Raw genomic sequence first — 13,853 nt, forward strand, 5'->3', positions numbered from 1 at the left:
TCACCTGTCGGGGGGGCGACCCCACAGGACCCAGCGGGGTCCCAGCAGCGCTGAGTCTCCTGGAGCCGCTTCTCCTCAGCGTCCTCGGGCGGGGCTGCTGCGGGCGGGGCTGCTGCGGGGGGGGGGGCGGGGCGGGGGGGGGGGGGGCCTCCTCTGCGGCGTCCACACAGCACTCACCCCTCGGGATGCACTGAGGGAGGCCGTGAGAGGAAACTGGCCCCAACCCCACAGGCGGGGAGCTCACTGCAGGGCAGAGGGGCGGTGCCCCAGGGGAGCCCAGGGCTGGTCTCAGGGTGCAGGCAGGTGTCACCCTCGGTCCAGTCCCGTAAGGAGCGGGTGCCTGGTCTCCACCTGTGAGCCCCGAGCCCGGAGGAGTCGCCAGACCTAAGCAGGGGTGAGGTCAGTAGCCTCTAAATGTCCTGGGCGGGTGGTGGGGGGGGGGGTGGCCCTGGGCCTCCTCCTCCCGAATCCGCCCCCACGAGCCCAGGAGGCACTTACCTGCCACAGTTTCTGAGAGGTTTCCTGAAGGAATGCCTAAATCATTTCTGAAGAGGCCCTTTCTCTCCGGGGGGGGGGGGGGGGGGGCCTGGAGCCGCCCTGCTAAGCTCTGGGGCTGTGCTGCCCTCGGGGCAGTGTCCTGGCCTCCCTCCCTCCCTGCCCACCTGCCCAAACAGGGCCATTCCCCACCGAGGCCTCAGGGTCCCCAGGCCTGGAGGGGCCTGGATGAGGTCAGGCATGAAGGTGGATGGGAGGCACCTGTGCGCACCTCCCCCGCCCCCCTCGGCGGGGACCCAGGAGAAGGCCCTGCCAGGAGGGACCAGGGATGCTCCCAGCCCCTTTGACACAACCTCTGAGCGGGGCCGGGCGGAGGGAAGGCTGGTCTGGAGGTGAGGAGGGCCTGGGCGGGCAGGGGCAGGCGGCCTGTGTGCAGGGGGCAGGGAGAGGAAGTAGTAGGAGTGGAGGGCCTGGGCCAGGGTCCACCCAGCTCACTGGCTGTGGCCGCAGGGGCTCATGGGAAAGAACCCCAAGAGACACAGCAGAGGCACAGCCCACACCGGCCTGAGCACCGGGTGTATTGACATCAACCAAGAAACAGGTGCGAACGAGGAACAGTCAGCAACACTGCAAAGCAACAGGGAAACAACAGAACAAAGCAAAGCAAACAGCACTGGCCCCGGCTCCAAGGGGACAACCGGAGGTTGGGGGTTCAGATTCGGCCCGCCCTCCGCGGGGGTGGCGGCGCCCTCACTCCATGTGGTATTTGAAAGGGCCCATCAGGTTGTAGTCCTCCTCCAGGTCCAGCACGGTCTGGACCACGCTGTGGTCGTCGAAGGCCCGCCGCAGGCTGCCGGGGTCGGCCTCCACCGCCTTCCGCGGGCTCTCGTCCATGAGCAGCGCCCAGGCCTCCTCCGTGAAGGGCGAGTCCCCGCACGGGTCACACACGCGGTTCAGCTCGTTCTCAAACTCCAGCTTCCCGGCCAGCTCCTCGATGGTGCGGATGCTGGTGTTGTCTGGGAAGGAGGGTCCCGTCAGGCGCGGGGCAGGCCGCTGCCAGAGCCCGGCCCAAACCTTAAGGGGGCTCAGCACCCCCCTTTCTGGCTCTTACTGTGCCCAGCTGTCCGCAGCCCCCAAGGAGGGCGTGGGCGGGAGAATACAGGGGTGCACATGTGTGTCCCGGCTCTCAGGCATGACAAGGCTCCATGTGAGGAGCGTGGGGTAAGATGACGCTGCAAGGCCTTCAGCTCACCTCCTGGGCGACCAGAGGACCCAGTGCCCTAAGGCCTCTCCCTGCCCCCCCTGCGGAGCCAGCAGCCCAGGGCTTCGCACCCTGAAGGGGGCGCCGTGGTCCTACTGTGCGGGGGAGTCACTGAAACCGGGCTCACATAGCCCCCCCCAGAGTGCAGACGTCCAGACACGTGTCTGCCCAGACGCACAGCACGCTGCCAATACCTCCTGGAATTAGAGCGGAGCTTTGGGATTTACTTTTTTTTTAAGTTAATGTTTTTATTGATTTTTTAGAGGGAGAGGGCGAGAGAAACATCAATGATGAGAGAAACATCACTGATCGGCTGCCTCCTGCACGCCCCCTACTGGGGACCAAGCCCGCAACCCAGACCTGTGCCCTGACGGGGAATGGAGCCAGTGACCTCCTGGTTCCTGGGTCAACACTCAACCCCCTGAGCCACACCAGCCGGGCTGAGATTTCTTTTCCTCGTGTTCCCACCACAGCCGGACTCCCCACCTGTGCCTCCGTCCTGTTCCTGCAGAGCTCAGCTCAACCACAAGCTCCGGGCCGCTGCCCCCGGGCTGCGCTGTGGCGTTTCTGAAATGGCTCCCAGGCCTTCAGCGCCACCAGGTCTCCGCACAGAGCCCGCCAGGAGCAAGGCCAATGCGCCGAGTGCACGGAGGAGAAATGGGTGGTCTTTCCTGACCCCGCGGAAGGCCTCTCCTCTCCTGGAGGCGAGGCGGAGCGCCCGGTACTCACCGATGATGTCCAGCAGGTCCTTGGTGACCTCTTGGCTAGAACTGCCGAGGGGCGGATTTGAGTCAACCTTCAGCTCTTTCTCCACGTCTTTCCTGCAGCCCCGGGTGAAAGGAAAAGGTGGGGAATCAGAGCCTCTTTCAAGAAAAATATATTTTTTTAGTTTTTTAATGTCCTTTTTAAAAAAAAGTATTTTTATTGATTTTAGGGGAGGGGGGAGTGAGAAACATCAGAGATGGGAATCATTCATCGGCTGCCTCCTGCACGCCCCCAACTGGGGATCGAGCCCACAACCCGGGCCTGTGCCCCGACTGGGAATCAATCGTGACTTCCTGGTCCATAGGTCGATGCTCAACCACGGAGCCACGCCGGCCGGGCTCTTTCAATAAAATATTGACGGGGTGTTAGGTAATGTTAAGACACAAAACGTACTGGCAACTGTTTCTTGTCATTTAGGCTGTGATTAGAGGACAACGGGAAGTGACTCCATCAGTGGGGCCGACTGACGACTTGAAGAGCGGAGCCAGTTCAACGGCTCCTTCACCTCCGCCCACATGGCAGCCAGGACGGCAGCGTCCAGCTCGGTGCGGGGCCAGGCAGTGGGGCGCTCCGGGGAAGAGAAGGCCCTGGGAGACCCTCCCCCTGGGCGAGTCGAGAGGCTCTGGGTTGGGCGGGGAGCAGAGTAAGGGCGAGGCCAGCCGTTCACCCTGTCCCCAAGTGGGCAAAGGACACCGGAATGAAGATGTTTCGGTGGCATAAAAAAATGTGGGGGGGGGGGGTAGGGGCTGGGAGAATGGGGGGCGGGGGGAAGGGGAGATATCTGTAATACTATCAACAATAAAAAGTTTATTTCAAGGGAAGAAAAGAAAGACAAAATAATGTGACTTGGAAAACCAGGATCTTTTAATACTCACTCCTCCTCTGGTTTGTGCCGATTGCCTCCCATCACTGCTCACCACCCCCCACACACACATTCACACTCACACACACATTCACACACACGCTCTCACACACACACACACTCACACACACATACACATTCACACACATACACACACACGCTCTCACACACATACACACACATTCACTCACACACACATTCACTCTCACACACATACACACACATTCACTCTCACACACATACACACACATTCACTCACACACACATTCACACACATTCACACACATTCACACACACACACATTCACACACGCTCACACTCACACATACACATTCACTCATATACACACACACGCTCACACATACACACATTCACTCACATACACATACACACACATTCACTCACACATTCACGCTCACACACATTCACACACACGCTCTCACACACATTCACTCACACACACTCACATACACACCTACACACACACGCTCACACTCATACACACTCACACACATTCACGCTCACACACATGCTCACTCACACACACATATTCATACTCACACATGCTCACTCACATTCACTCACACACTCATTCACTCACACAATACACATTCACACTCACATTCACACATGCTCACACACACATGCTCAAACACACATTCACTCACTCTCACACATTCACACACACACATACACACACTCATTCACTCACACACACACACATATTCACACATGCTCACTTACACACCCGCTCACACTCGCTCGCACACACTCACACACACACTCACACACCCGCTCACACTCACACGCACACAGTTTCTGGGCCGGACTGGGAAGAACTCGGGGAGCGCCCAGGGGCGGCGGGGCGGGAGGGACCGGGTCCTGTCGGGGCCACGGCCCGGGGTGGGGGCACCGGGAGGGGCGGGTCACCTGAGGCCGTCTCTCCGCCCGCTCTCCCCGGGCTCCGGGCTCCAGGGCGGCCGGTCGGCCGGGCGGCCCAGCACGTTCTCCCTGCTGGCCAGGGGCCTCCTGGGGGCGCTCGGGGCCGGCTGGGCGCTGCCGGGGGCCGGGCCCTCGTTCTCGGGGGCGAAGGGCGCGCAGGGGCCGGCGGGCGGCGGGGGCGGCCGGCACAGCAGCCCGTGCGCCTGGGAGAGCCGGACGCCCTCGAAGGCCCGGTCGATGGCCGCCGCCAGCTCCTTGCGGCATCTGCGCAGCTTGTCCGACATCTTCCTGGAAGGCCCGCGAGCTCCGGGTGAGCCGGGCCGGGCCGCCGAGGGGCCATCCGCCCGCAGCCCGGGGACCCCAGCCCGGGCCCCGCTTCCCTCCCACGTGGGTCCGCCCACCCCGGCCCGCCGCCCGCTGCGCCCCGCGGCCCTGGGAGCTCCTCACCCCAGTGCAGCCGCCGCCACCCGCAACCGTCAGCGGAGGGTCAGGGTCGCACGTGCCCCAACCGCCACGGCGCAGGTTAAAGGTCAGACAAGGCCCGGACAGTGTCCCGTCCCACCCGGAGGGAAAACGGGGGCGAAGCCGCCCGACTCAGGCCTCGAGGCCGCGGTTGGGGGATGGGAGTGTGGGAGGGGCCTCGGCAGGGGGCTGGGGGCAGGGGCCCCACTTCTTAGGGAGACTGGGGCGATATTGGGGGCTCTCTCCGACCCGACACACTCCGACCCGACACACTCCCCGGTCGGCTCTCCGCGCAGAGGCCGGGTGGATGGGCAGGTCCCGCATCTGCTGACTTGAGTGACAGTCAGTGCGGGGGGTGCAGGGAGGAGGGGTGCGGCCACAGGACAGCACTGCTAGGCTCCCCTGCAGACGGAGGGCAGGAGACCCCACACCCTTCACTTGGGCGGGGAAACGCCCAGACTGACGGCCGAGGGGGAGCGTTTGCTGGGCAGGTGACTGGGGTGCGCAGTGATGGCAGCTGCAGCCTCCGCCCTGGGATCCACCACACCGCATTGTGGCCCCCCCACCCCCAGCTGCACGGGTTCTATCGAATCTCTCACCACCCATTTAAAAGGAAAATAATTCAGCCTCTTGACATAACCCTTCTGAACAAAAGGGCTTTTTTTTTTCTTCTGCTCATAAAAGAAGGGAATTTCCTCATCTGGTTTTTAGACCAAACACTAGTAGTCTTCAGGGGGGTCAAAGGTGTCCCCGGGGTTACATGGTGGGGGCAGGTCAGTTGGTGTCCATGCTGCAGGCCGCCTCCTCCCCCAGGCCCTGCTGGGAGCTGCTGGGTTGCATCCCTCCATCGGAGGAGCCAGGAAAGCCCGCGAGGGAAGGCGGCGTATGGAACTCGTCATCCCGGCGCTGGTAGAACAGCACGTAAGCTGCTTTTGTCTAAAACACGAGAGGGGAGAAGTCCATTATTGGTGGAAAACCCATTCTGCCCAGTTTCTGTCTCACTGTTCCAATCACACTCAGCAATCTGCCAGCTGTCATGGAGTTTTGTTACAAATAAATGAATATCTCTGTGCATAAAGCTTTCTTTCCCCAATGTCATTTCCTTAGTTAGGATAGATTCCCAGAGATGGGATTGTTGATTAAAGAATATGAAAATCACAAAGAGGAGGAAGCCGCTATCGGGGCTTACTCACCACTATCTGATCCTCCGAGGCCAGGGACACATTGCTGTCGTCAAAGTAATACCATTTCCCGTTCAGTTTGTTTTTCGCGTACGCAGTGTCTGCCAAGCCAAAAGGAAACACGCTAGCTGCCACCAGAGAGCTGATCTGGTCAGCTGATCAGGCTTGCACCAAGCCAGGCTCCAAAAAAATGAAAAATACAGACCGTGACACTAGAAGTAATTTACAGCTTGTGTCTTAACAGCCAAAAATAACTCATCCTGCTTTAAAAACCTCAAAAGGGCTTGAAGAGAATAAAATGGAGCTGTCAGGAACCAACACTTTAAACTGATTTTGGGAAACAATCTTAAAAAATGGCGAGCCCCCGTCCGTGTTCAGGATGTCTGCCTCTGAAGCCTGTGGGCAGACCCGGGGAGGGACACTGGGCATCTGGGTTGTTGGCAGAGCTCGGATGTGGACAGACTGCCGTCTATCTTCTCGACAGCTGTGAGTCCAGAGCCCGTGGCTGGTAACAGCTCCTCACAGGGACCCAGCAGCCCCCACAGCCAGCACTTCCTGTCTTGATTTTGTACTATTTCTAAGCAGGATGTGTTTACAACAGCAATGCCAACAGCAATGCCAACTCCTGCTCCACCCAGGCTCCCAGAAATGACAGTGCTGGACGGAACTGACGCCTCCCAGGGCGTCACCTCGGGGTCCTCGCTCTGGCTGTGGTGGCAGTAAAGGAGGGGAGAGGAACAGAGCCCCTCACCTCACCATTACCAACACTTTCCAGAAACAGGTAAGAAGATAGACAAGCTCTCTTCGTTAAAAAGGCAAACCCATGCACCACAGACATTTTGGAAAACACAGCAGAGCGAGGAGGAAAAGTAAAGTCACATTTGGTGTGTCTTCCGAGGCTTCCCGGCCCCACCAGTTTCCTTGCTTTCGGTTTCTCACAGCTGGGACCCTGCCTCCTATAGTGATGCCGTTCTGTGTGCTTTCACTGCGTCCCCCCGTGACTGCGTTGTGCAATGGCCGTGAGCTCTTCCACCAAGTAGATGGGCAGCCGGACCAGCTCCTGATCACCATGCTGCCAGATCGTTCATGGTTATAAATACCCTAGAGACCTTCCCCTGCTGCCAGCACCGGCTTCCCTCGCAGCCCGGCTTTGTCCAGAAGGACGTCTGGTCTAATTAGCATATTGCGCTTTTATTATTATAAATGCATATCTTTGTGCATAAAGCTTTCCCAATACCATTTCCTTAGGACAAATTCCCAGAGATGGGATTATTGGATTACAGAATATGAAAACCAGCCCAGCCACGGTGGCTCAACGGTTGAGATTGACCTATAAACCAGGTCACGGTTCAATTCCAGTCAGGGCACAAGCTCAGGATGCGGGCTCGATCCCCAGTGTGGGGTGTGCAGGAGGCAGCCAATCAATGATTCTGTCTTATCATTGATGTTTCTCTCTCTCCCTCTCCCTTCCTCTCTGAAATCAATAACAATATTTTTTAAAAGAATCTGAAAATCAAAAAGAAATTTTACAAACGAAGGGGCCACCGAATGGAAAAGGCCTGAGGCCCGTGGCGCTGCGGAACGCAAGTGCTTCAAGGCCACGCCTGGCAGCAGGAGGGGCTGCAGAGCCGACGGGCAGAGGGCGCTGGGCGGGGTCAGGGAACGGATGCGGGTACTTACAGTGGCCAACCCCCATGGCTCCATAATGATTGGACACGGCAATGAGGTCATACACATAAGGCCTTGCTGACGGGTCACAGACAAACTCGGACATGTTCAGACCTCTAAGCACAAAACACAAAAACAGCCGTAACTACATTAAACGCAGGGAAGTCACGTGACCCAGCAACCCCTTTATGCAGCAGACTAGGCCAGAGGGAGGCGCTCCAGCAGCCGCTGCAGAGGAACGGACACGCACAGGACAGGCCTGGTCCTCTTCTGCCCGCTGCCCTGTTCAGGCTGCAAAGAAAAGCCTCCTGGGACCCCAAGCCCAGACCAAACGGGAGGAAGGGCCTGGCACCGCCCAGGCTGCAGGAAGTGGGCAGAAGTGACGGTTCCTCTCAACCACGAGTGGTGTCGTAAGAGTTTACGCTGCACCTAAACAGGCCCATGAAGCTTTTATTCCCATATTTTGTTTTGAAAATTTCAAGCATACAGAAAAATTAAGAGTTTTCCAACAAATATTTAATACCCACCACCTAAGTTCCTCCATTGACACGCCTATGTGTGGGCAAGTACATGTATCTACCCCCCCCCCCCCCCCCAAAGCATGTTAAAACTGCCCCTTGTGGTGGAAACCCATCTTGTTGACTGACGGTCCTGTGTCAGTCACACTCTGGATCTGGGACCGGAGGACCGAGGAGACAGCCAGTCCCCTCCCGAGCCTGGGACAGGAGCGTGGTGGGGCTGTGACCCCCCGCCGCCCGAATAACCCCCTTTGCCGCGCAGACTCCTTTCCCACCTGTGGGGCGAGGGGGAGGTGCAATAGCTGAAGGGTCACCTCCCAGAGCCCAGCAACGCGCCCCCTGCAGCCAAGTCTGTGGTGGCAAACCCTCTGCCCCTCGGAGCCCAGCTTTCCTCCTGTAATGGCCCAGGGCCCACCTGACCGGGAATTCCACGACTGTGTCGAGCTTGTCCCTCCAGTAGCGGCTGTAGGAGAAGCGTTTGAGGTGCACCACCAGGATCTTGGGCAAGGACCACAGGTCAAACTTCTTCGTGGCCTGTTGATGCCTCTTACAGTTGGGACAGTACCTGAAGGGAAAGGAGAAACCGCCATTGGGGGGAGGCAGGGAGCGAGCGCCACCGGGACACGCCGCCTGGAGGCACCGCGCAGCCCACATCCCTGCCTGCACGCGGCAGCGGCTCCAGTCGCTTCCCCAGCGGGGATGGCGTTCTCCGTCTGCAGAACACAACCCACAGGGAAAGACCGGTGTTGTGGGGGCGGCGACCTGAGAGTGACGTGCACACACGAGGGGATGCGTGTACCCGCTGGCCCCAGGGTGTCAGAGGCCCCGGGGTGTCAGAGGCTCCGGGGTGTCAGAGGCCCCGGGGTGTCAGAGGCCCCGGGGTGTCAGAGGCCCGGGGTGTCAGAGGCCCCGGGTGTCAGAGGCCCGGGGTGTCAGAGGCCCCGGGGTGTCAGAGGCCCCGGGGTGTCAGAGGCCCCGGGGTGTCAGAGGCCCGGGGTGTCAGAGGCCCGGGGTGGGGGGTCCTACCAGGGGTCGTGCTCCCCGAGCGTCTCCATGGTGGTGAAGAGCTCGATGCAGTCCCGCAGGGCCATGGCGGTCTTCTTCTTCTTCTGGGGCTGCAGCATGCTCACGTGCTTCTCGAAGGCCTGTGGGGACAGAGCAGTCCCGGGGAGACGAGGTCTTCGGGCAGCTGGGGCTCAGGCTGTCACGCGCCTCTTTGGTGCTGTCGCTCAGCCCGAAACAGAAGCTGCCGGGGAGCTGACCGACCCCGGTGCCCAGCCAGAGCAGAACCTGCACCGCCGCCCGGGCCCTGACCGCCTACCTCCGACTCCTGCTCATCGTAATACAGGCTCCGGGTCTCGGTGTCCCAGTCGATGGCCAGGGTGGACCGAGCTGTGGAGGACCGAAGCGTCACTCATTAGTGAAGGGCCAGCACAGGAGCAGCTCCTCAGGGTCACACTCAGGCTGCGCACCGGCACGGGCCGCCTGTCACCAGCCCTGCCACGAGCGATGCTCTGCCTTCAGCCAGCCAGCTCTGCACCCCGGGCCCCACGTCCTTCGGCCAAGATTTCCTCAGAGCAGACAAGCGACAAGCGGCCACCCACAGAGAATTGTGAAAGGACGAGAGACAGTGGCTGGAACCGCCCTCCCGCCTTAACCCGCAAGAAAACCTGACGAAGTAAGATTCACGCAACTGTTTCAGACCGCCCTCCCTGAGCCGGGAAACACACAAGGAGCTGCCGTGGCCGCTCACTGCCTGGAGGCATTTTCCAGGCCCCCACGTGGGGGTGGAGTGGGGGAGGGACTGCGTCGAGGAGTCAGACTGGAGTTCCAGAAAACTGCTAGAAATTGCAAGACAATTTCTAAAAGGAGAAAACTGCCCAGAGAAGAGGGAGCTGCAGAGAGAGCGAGCTCAAAAAGATCTCAATAAAACTGTTATTGCCAAAACCGGTGTGGCTCAGTGGATATAGCATCAGCCTGCAGACTCAAGGGTCCCAGGTTCGATTCCGGTCAAGGGCATGTACCTTGGTTGCGGGCACATCCCCAGTGGGGAGTGTGCAGGAGGCAGCTGATTGATGTTTCTCTCTCATCGATGTTTCTAGCTCTCTATCCCTCTCCCTTCCTCTCTGTAAAAAATCAATAAAATGTATTTTTAAAAAAATAAAAAATAAATAAAACTGTTATTTAAAATTTTTAAAGAAGTATATATAGCAGCTGAAACTGGTTTGGCTCAGTGGATAGAGCATCGGTCTGCGGACTGAAGGGTCCCGGGTTCGATTCCAGTCAAGGGCATGTACATTGGTTGCGGGCACATCCCCGGTGGGGGGTGTGCAGGAGGCAGCTGGTCGATGTTTCTCTCTCATCGATGTTTCTAGCTCTCTAGCCCTCTCCCTTCCTCTCTGTAAAAAATCAATGAAGTATAAAAAAAGAAGAAGTATAGCAAAAAAAACAGCCAGCTAGCGGAAGGACATCAGTTCCTCTCTCCTCCAGGGAGGGAGGCTGAGGACAGGCGCTCTGCAGCTGCCCTCCTGCCTGTGCAGCGTCCTCACTGGCCCCGTGCTTGTCACACACGACGCACACCCGGGTGGACGCCTCGTTCCGTCCGGAGGGCAGGCCCCATAGGACCGAAAGCCTACAAAACCCATGACCACCCTCTAGCTGGGTCCCATTCAGGAGCACCCTCAAGGAACAAAAGAGAAACGCACTATTGGCCTCAGGGAGCCGAGTCTGGGAGAAGACTGCGACCCAGGAGGGAGACCGTGAGCACAGGCGGGAAGGTGGGATGGCGGGAGGCTCGCTCCCTGAACCATCGAGGTCGGAAGAGAAGAGGCTGACCAGGGGGGGTGTGTGAACGTGTGCGCCTATGTGCACAGTGTCTCTCTGTTCACAACTGATTGATTCTCGAGAGACAGGAAGCAGAGAGGGAGGGAGAGAGAAACGTTGATTTGTTGTTCTACTTACTTATGCATTCATTGGTTGGTTCTTTGTATGAGCCCTGACTGGGGATCGAACCCACAACCCTGGCACACTGGGACCCACTGACCTACCTACCAGGCCTCCGTGTCTCTTAAACAGCCTTTGGGGAGCTTCTAGAGAAGAGGGACACAAATGTCTGTTCCCGGAGACACACGGAGGCCATGGCGCCCAAAGCAGGAAGTACCGAGAGCAAGTCCTTTCACACGGACCCGGTCCCCAGGGAGCCCGTCCGGGAGGCAGACAGCTTACAGTTGAGTTTCAGTAGCTTCCCGTCCGTCGCGAGTGAGTTTATGTCGGCCGTCCCGTAGGAGTTCACGAGGCTGAAGGTGAAAAGCCTTTTGGGGCAGGGCCGGCCCGGGCGCTTCCTCTGGGTCGTCTCCCCCCGGTCACCTCCCAGCTCATCCTCCCAGCTGCCCTCGGGCTCCGAGAGCTGCTCTCTGCCTTCCTCCAGGTGCTCCATCTCCTCCTCGTCTTCTCCTGCGCACAAAGGAAAGGCGCCTGTAACACGTGCCACCGTCCACGTTAAAACGTTATTTAGTGTCTACCCGTCATGTTTCCTTCCAGGTTCTTAAAAAAATATTTTTATTGATTTTTAGAGAGCAGGAGAGGGAGAGAGAGAAGCAGCAACCAGCTGCCTCCTGCACACCCCCTACTGGGGATCCAGCCCACAACCTGGGCATGTGCCCTGACCCGGAACCCAACCAGCAACTTCTTGGCAATTGGGTGCTGCTCCAACCGAGCCACACCAGCCGGGCAAGAAGCACCCACTCTGATCCCAACGGATCAGAGTTAAACCCTAACTCTGTCTCATGACCGTGGGCAGTCACACAGCCCCGCTCGGCTTGTCTGCCTGAGCGGAAGCCAGGCCCACCTGCCTAGGAAGATTCCTCGAGGTGCCAGTTAGACAGTGGGTGGGCAGGCAGCATGGCCTCCTGGGTCTGCTCTCAGGCAGAGCCCCCCCCTGCCCAGAGCCCCCCTCTCCCGGGGTACACCTCTGGAACAGGGAGGCCCGGAGGGGCTGGTCAGCCCCAGCTCCCCAGCGTGGCGAGCCCTCACCTTCGCAGCTGCCTCTGGAGCCATTGCAGGCCCCGGGCTCCAGGGGCGAGCTGCCCGCCTCCTCGGGCAACGGCTGTTTTATGTAGCGGCTTGAAAATGAAAGAAAAAACTGTCAGCTGTAACATTTATTATTTTCCCCACTCCTCACCTACAGGTAGTTCATAATGTATAGAGTTACCCACAAGGCAATTTAAACAAAAGGCTTTGAAATCACGTGATGGCTCAGCACTTCCAGAAATTGAGAGGAACCCAAGAGACAAGGTGTCAGCTGCCACGTCACTGACTCCAGGAAGGCGTTCCAAGCCCGTGTCACGGGCATCATCACTGTCAAAGCCCTCCCAGAGGCATTAATGCCCGCTGCAGAATGGTAGTGGAATTCTTCAAAAATGTTGTTCAAATACAAAATGCAACCAAAGCACTCGACTCCCTAACGCAGGTGACTGACGGCTGTGACAGACGTGCCTCCAGGGACGGGAGGAGGCGTAGGTGCCCCGAGTCCTGGTGCTGAGAGGTGCCCCACCCCCACGGCACCTGCCCGGCCCTCCCAGGGGGCAGGCGGGACACCACAGGCGCCCTGCAGGGAGCAGGGAGCGCCATGACTGCGCCTGCACTGATCTCAGGAACAAGCGAACCGTCGTCCGGGACCAACCTGATCCGCTCACACACAGCCTGGTACAAAGACTCGAGGGTCAGCGTGTGCTTGGGGACAGACACCAGCAGCGGCTGCCCGTACAGCACTGCCCCGGGGGAAGGGCTCGACGGCCGGGACTTCCTCTCCCTGAAGTAGACCGGGAGCGTGACGCATTCCGAGCCATCCGCGCAGGCGCTGCAGACCTCGTACCTGTCAATCACATAAGAGGAGCCGTCAGGAGCAGGTCCCCACGAGCGACAGAGATCTGAGCTGCAGCTGCACGGTGGCCACGACTATGGTGACTGGACAGCACACTTTAGCACGAAGGGCAGAGAATCCACGTTCAAGACAGTTCCAGAGGCTGGTCCCAAGGAGGGTCACTACGCAGCCCGGGACTCGGGGCTCATGGATCCTCCTTCCCCAACCACAGCCTGTGGTCCTTCAACGGGATCAGCACAGCCGCCAGCTGTCACCCGGCCCATCACTCCACACAGACACACAGGGGCCGGCCACCAATCACCGTTTGTCACCAAGGAATTCAACTTTTACAAAAGCATTCTCAGTGCCCTGTCCTTTAATAAAACAAAATATTATACAAGATGTACACCTAGAATATTAGCCAAAGACCCTTTATTTCAAATGAAGAAGCAAATTTATAAAACGAATTGCTTGTCATCTTTGTTCAAAAACACTGAAGTAAAAGAATCATTATCTAAGTTTTTAAAAAAATCAGTGATAACCAAAGAAACTGGTAAATACAAATCAATGATTTTGAAAAATGTGTCTTACTTAGTGAATACATGGGACTGAGGAGATTTAGATGTTTTATCCTGGAACAGATGTTACCAAAATTGCTGGCAACCGACTGTAGTCTTTCCCTCTTCCTATAGGGGGAGACACAAACTTACTGATTCAATTTTTGAAACTATAAACACAAAACCACACACACACCCCTCCCCAGGTGCTGGCCAGCAGTTCTGACTGCAGTAAATGCAGGAGTGTTTTTAATCTCACAAAAATGTCCGAGCTGTGCTCT

The 13,853-nt window shown here is 58.2% G+C and overlaps 2 protein-coding genes across 4 annotated transcripts in view; both read right to left on the minus strand.

The window, feature by feature from the left end:
* Nucleotides 1-1,043: 1,043 nt before the first annotated feature.
* On the minus strand, nucleotides 1,044-4,642 carry C18H3orf62 (chromosome 18 C3orf62 homolog). Of its 2 annotated transcripts, XM_054729786.1 has the most exons (3): nucleotides 4,314-4,642; nucleotides 2,486-2,577; nucleotides 1,044-1,511 (listed from the first exon to the last, which is right to left on the minus strand). In XM_054729786.1, exons 1-3 carry the CDS (start codon nucleotides 4,607-4,609, stop codon nucleotides 1,246-1,248), a joined length of 654 nt encoding a protein of 217 aa, XP_054585761.1. In that variant the 5' UTR covers nucleotides 4,610-4,642; the 3' UTR covers nucleotides 1,044-1,245. The 2 variants fall into 2 exon arrangements, with proteins under 2 accessions (XP_054585761.1, XP_054585762.1); XM_054729787.1 differs by lacking the exons at nucleotides 1,044-1,511; nucleotides 2,486-2,577 and adding an exon at nucleotides 2,589-3,189.
* Nucleotides 4,643-5,415: 773 nt separating this feature from the next.
* USP4 (ubiquitin specific peptidase 4) overlaps nucleotides 5,416-13,853 on the minus strand; it is a 30,128-nt gene continuing 21,690 nt past the window's right edge. For both annotated transcript variants that reach the window (XM_008155695.3, XM_008155678.3), the window contains 9 exons: nucleotides 12,836-13,027; nucleotides 12,187-12,275; nucleotides 11,380-11,607; nucleotides 9,476-9,546; nucleotides 9,181-9,299; nucleotides 8,570-8,719; nucleotides 7,649-7,752; nucleotides 5,981-6,069; nucleotides 5,416-5,723 (listed from right to left, as the gene is read on the minus strand). In XM_008155695.3, the coding sequence (XP_008153917.1) occupies nucleotides 5,562-5,723; nucleotides 5,981-6,069; nucleotides 7,649-7,752; nucleotides 8,570-8,719; nucleotides 9,181-9,299; nucleotides 9,476-9,546; nucleotides 11,380-11,607; nucleotides 12,187-12,275; nucleotides 12,836-13,027 (1,204 nt within the window). In that variant the 3' untranslated portion in view covers nucleotides 5,416-5,561. The remainder of the gene's footprint in view (nucleotides 5,724-5,980; nucleotides 6,070-7,648; nucleotides 7,753-8,569; nucleotides 8,720-9,180; nucleotides 9,300-9,475; nucleotides 9,547-11,379; nucleotides 11,608-12,186; nucleotides 12,276-12,835; nucleotides 13,028-13,853) is intronic.

Source organism: Eptesicus fuscus, chromosome 18, assembly GCF_027574615.1.
Source record: "Eptesicus fuscus isolate TK198812 chromosome 18, DD_ASM_mEF_20220401, whole genome shotgun sequence".
Classification (NCBI taxonomy): domain Eukaryota; kingdom Metazoa; phylum Chordata; class Mammalia; order Chiroptera; family Vespertilionidae; genus Eptesicus; species Eptesicus fuscus.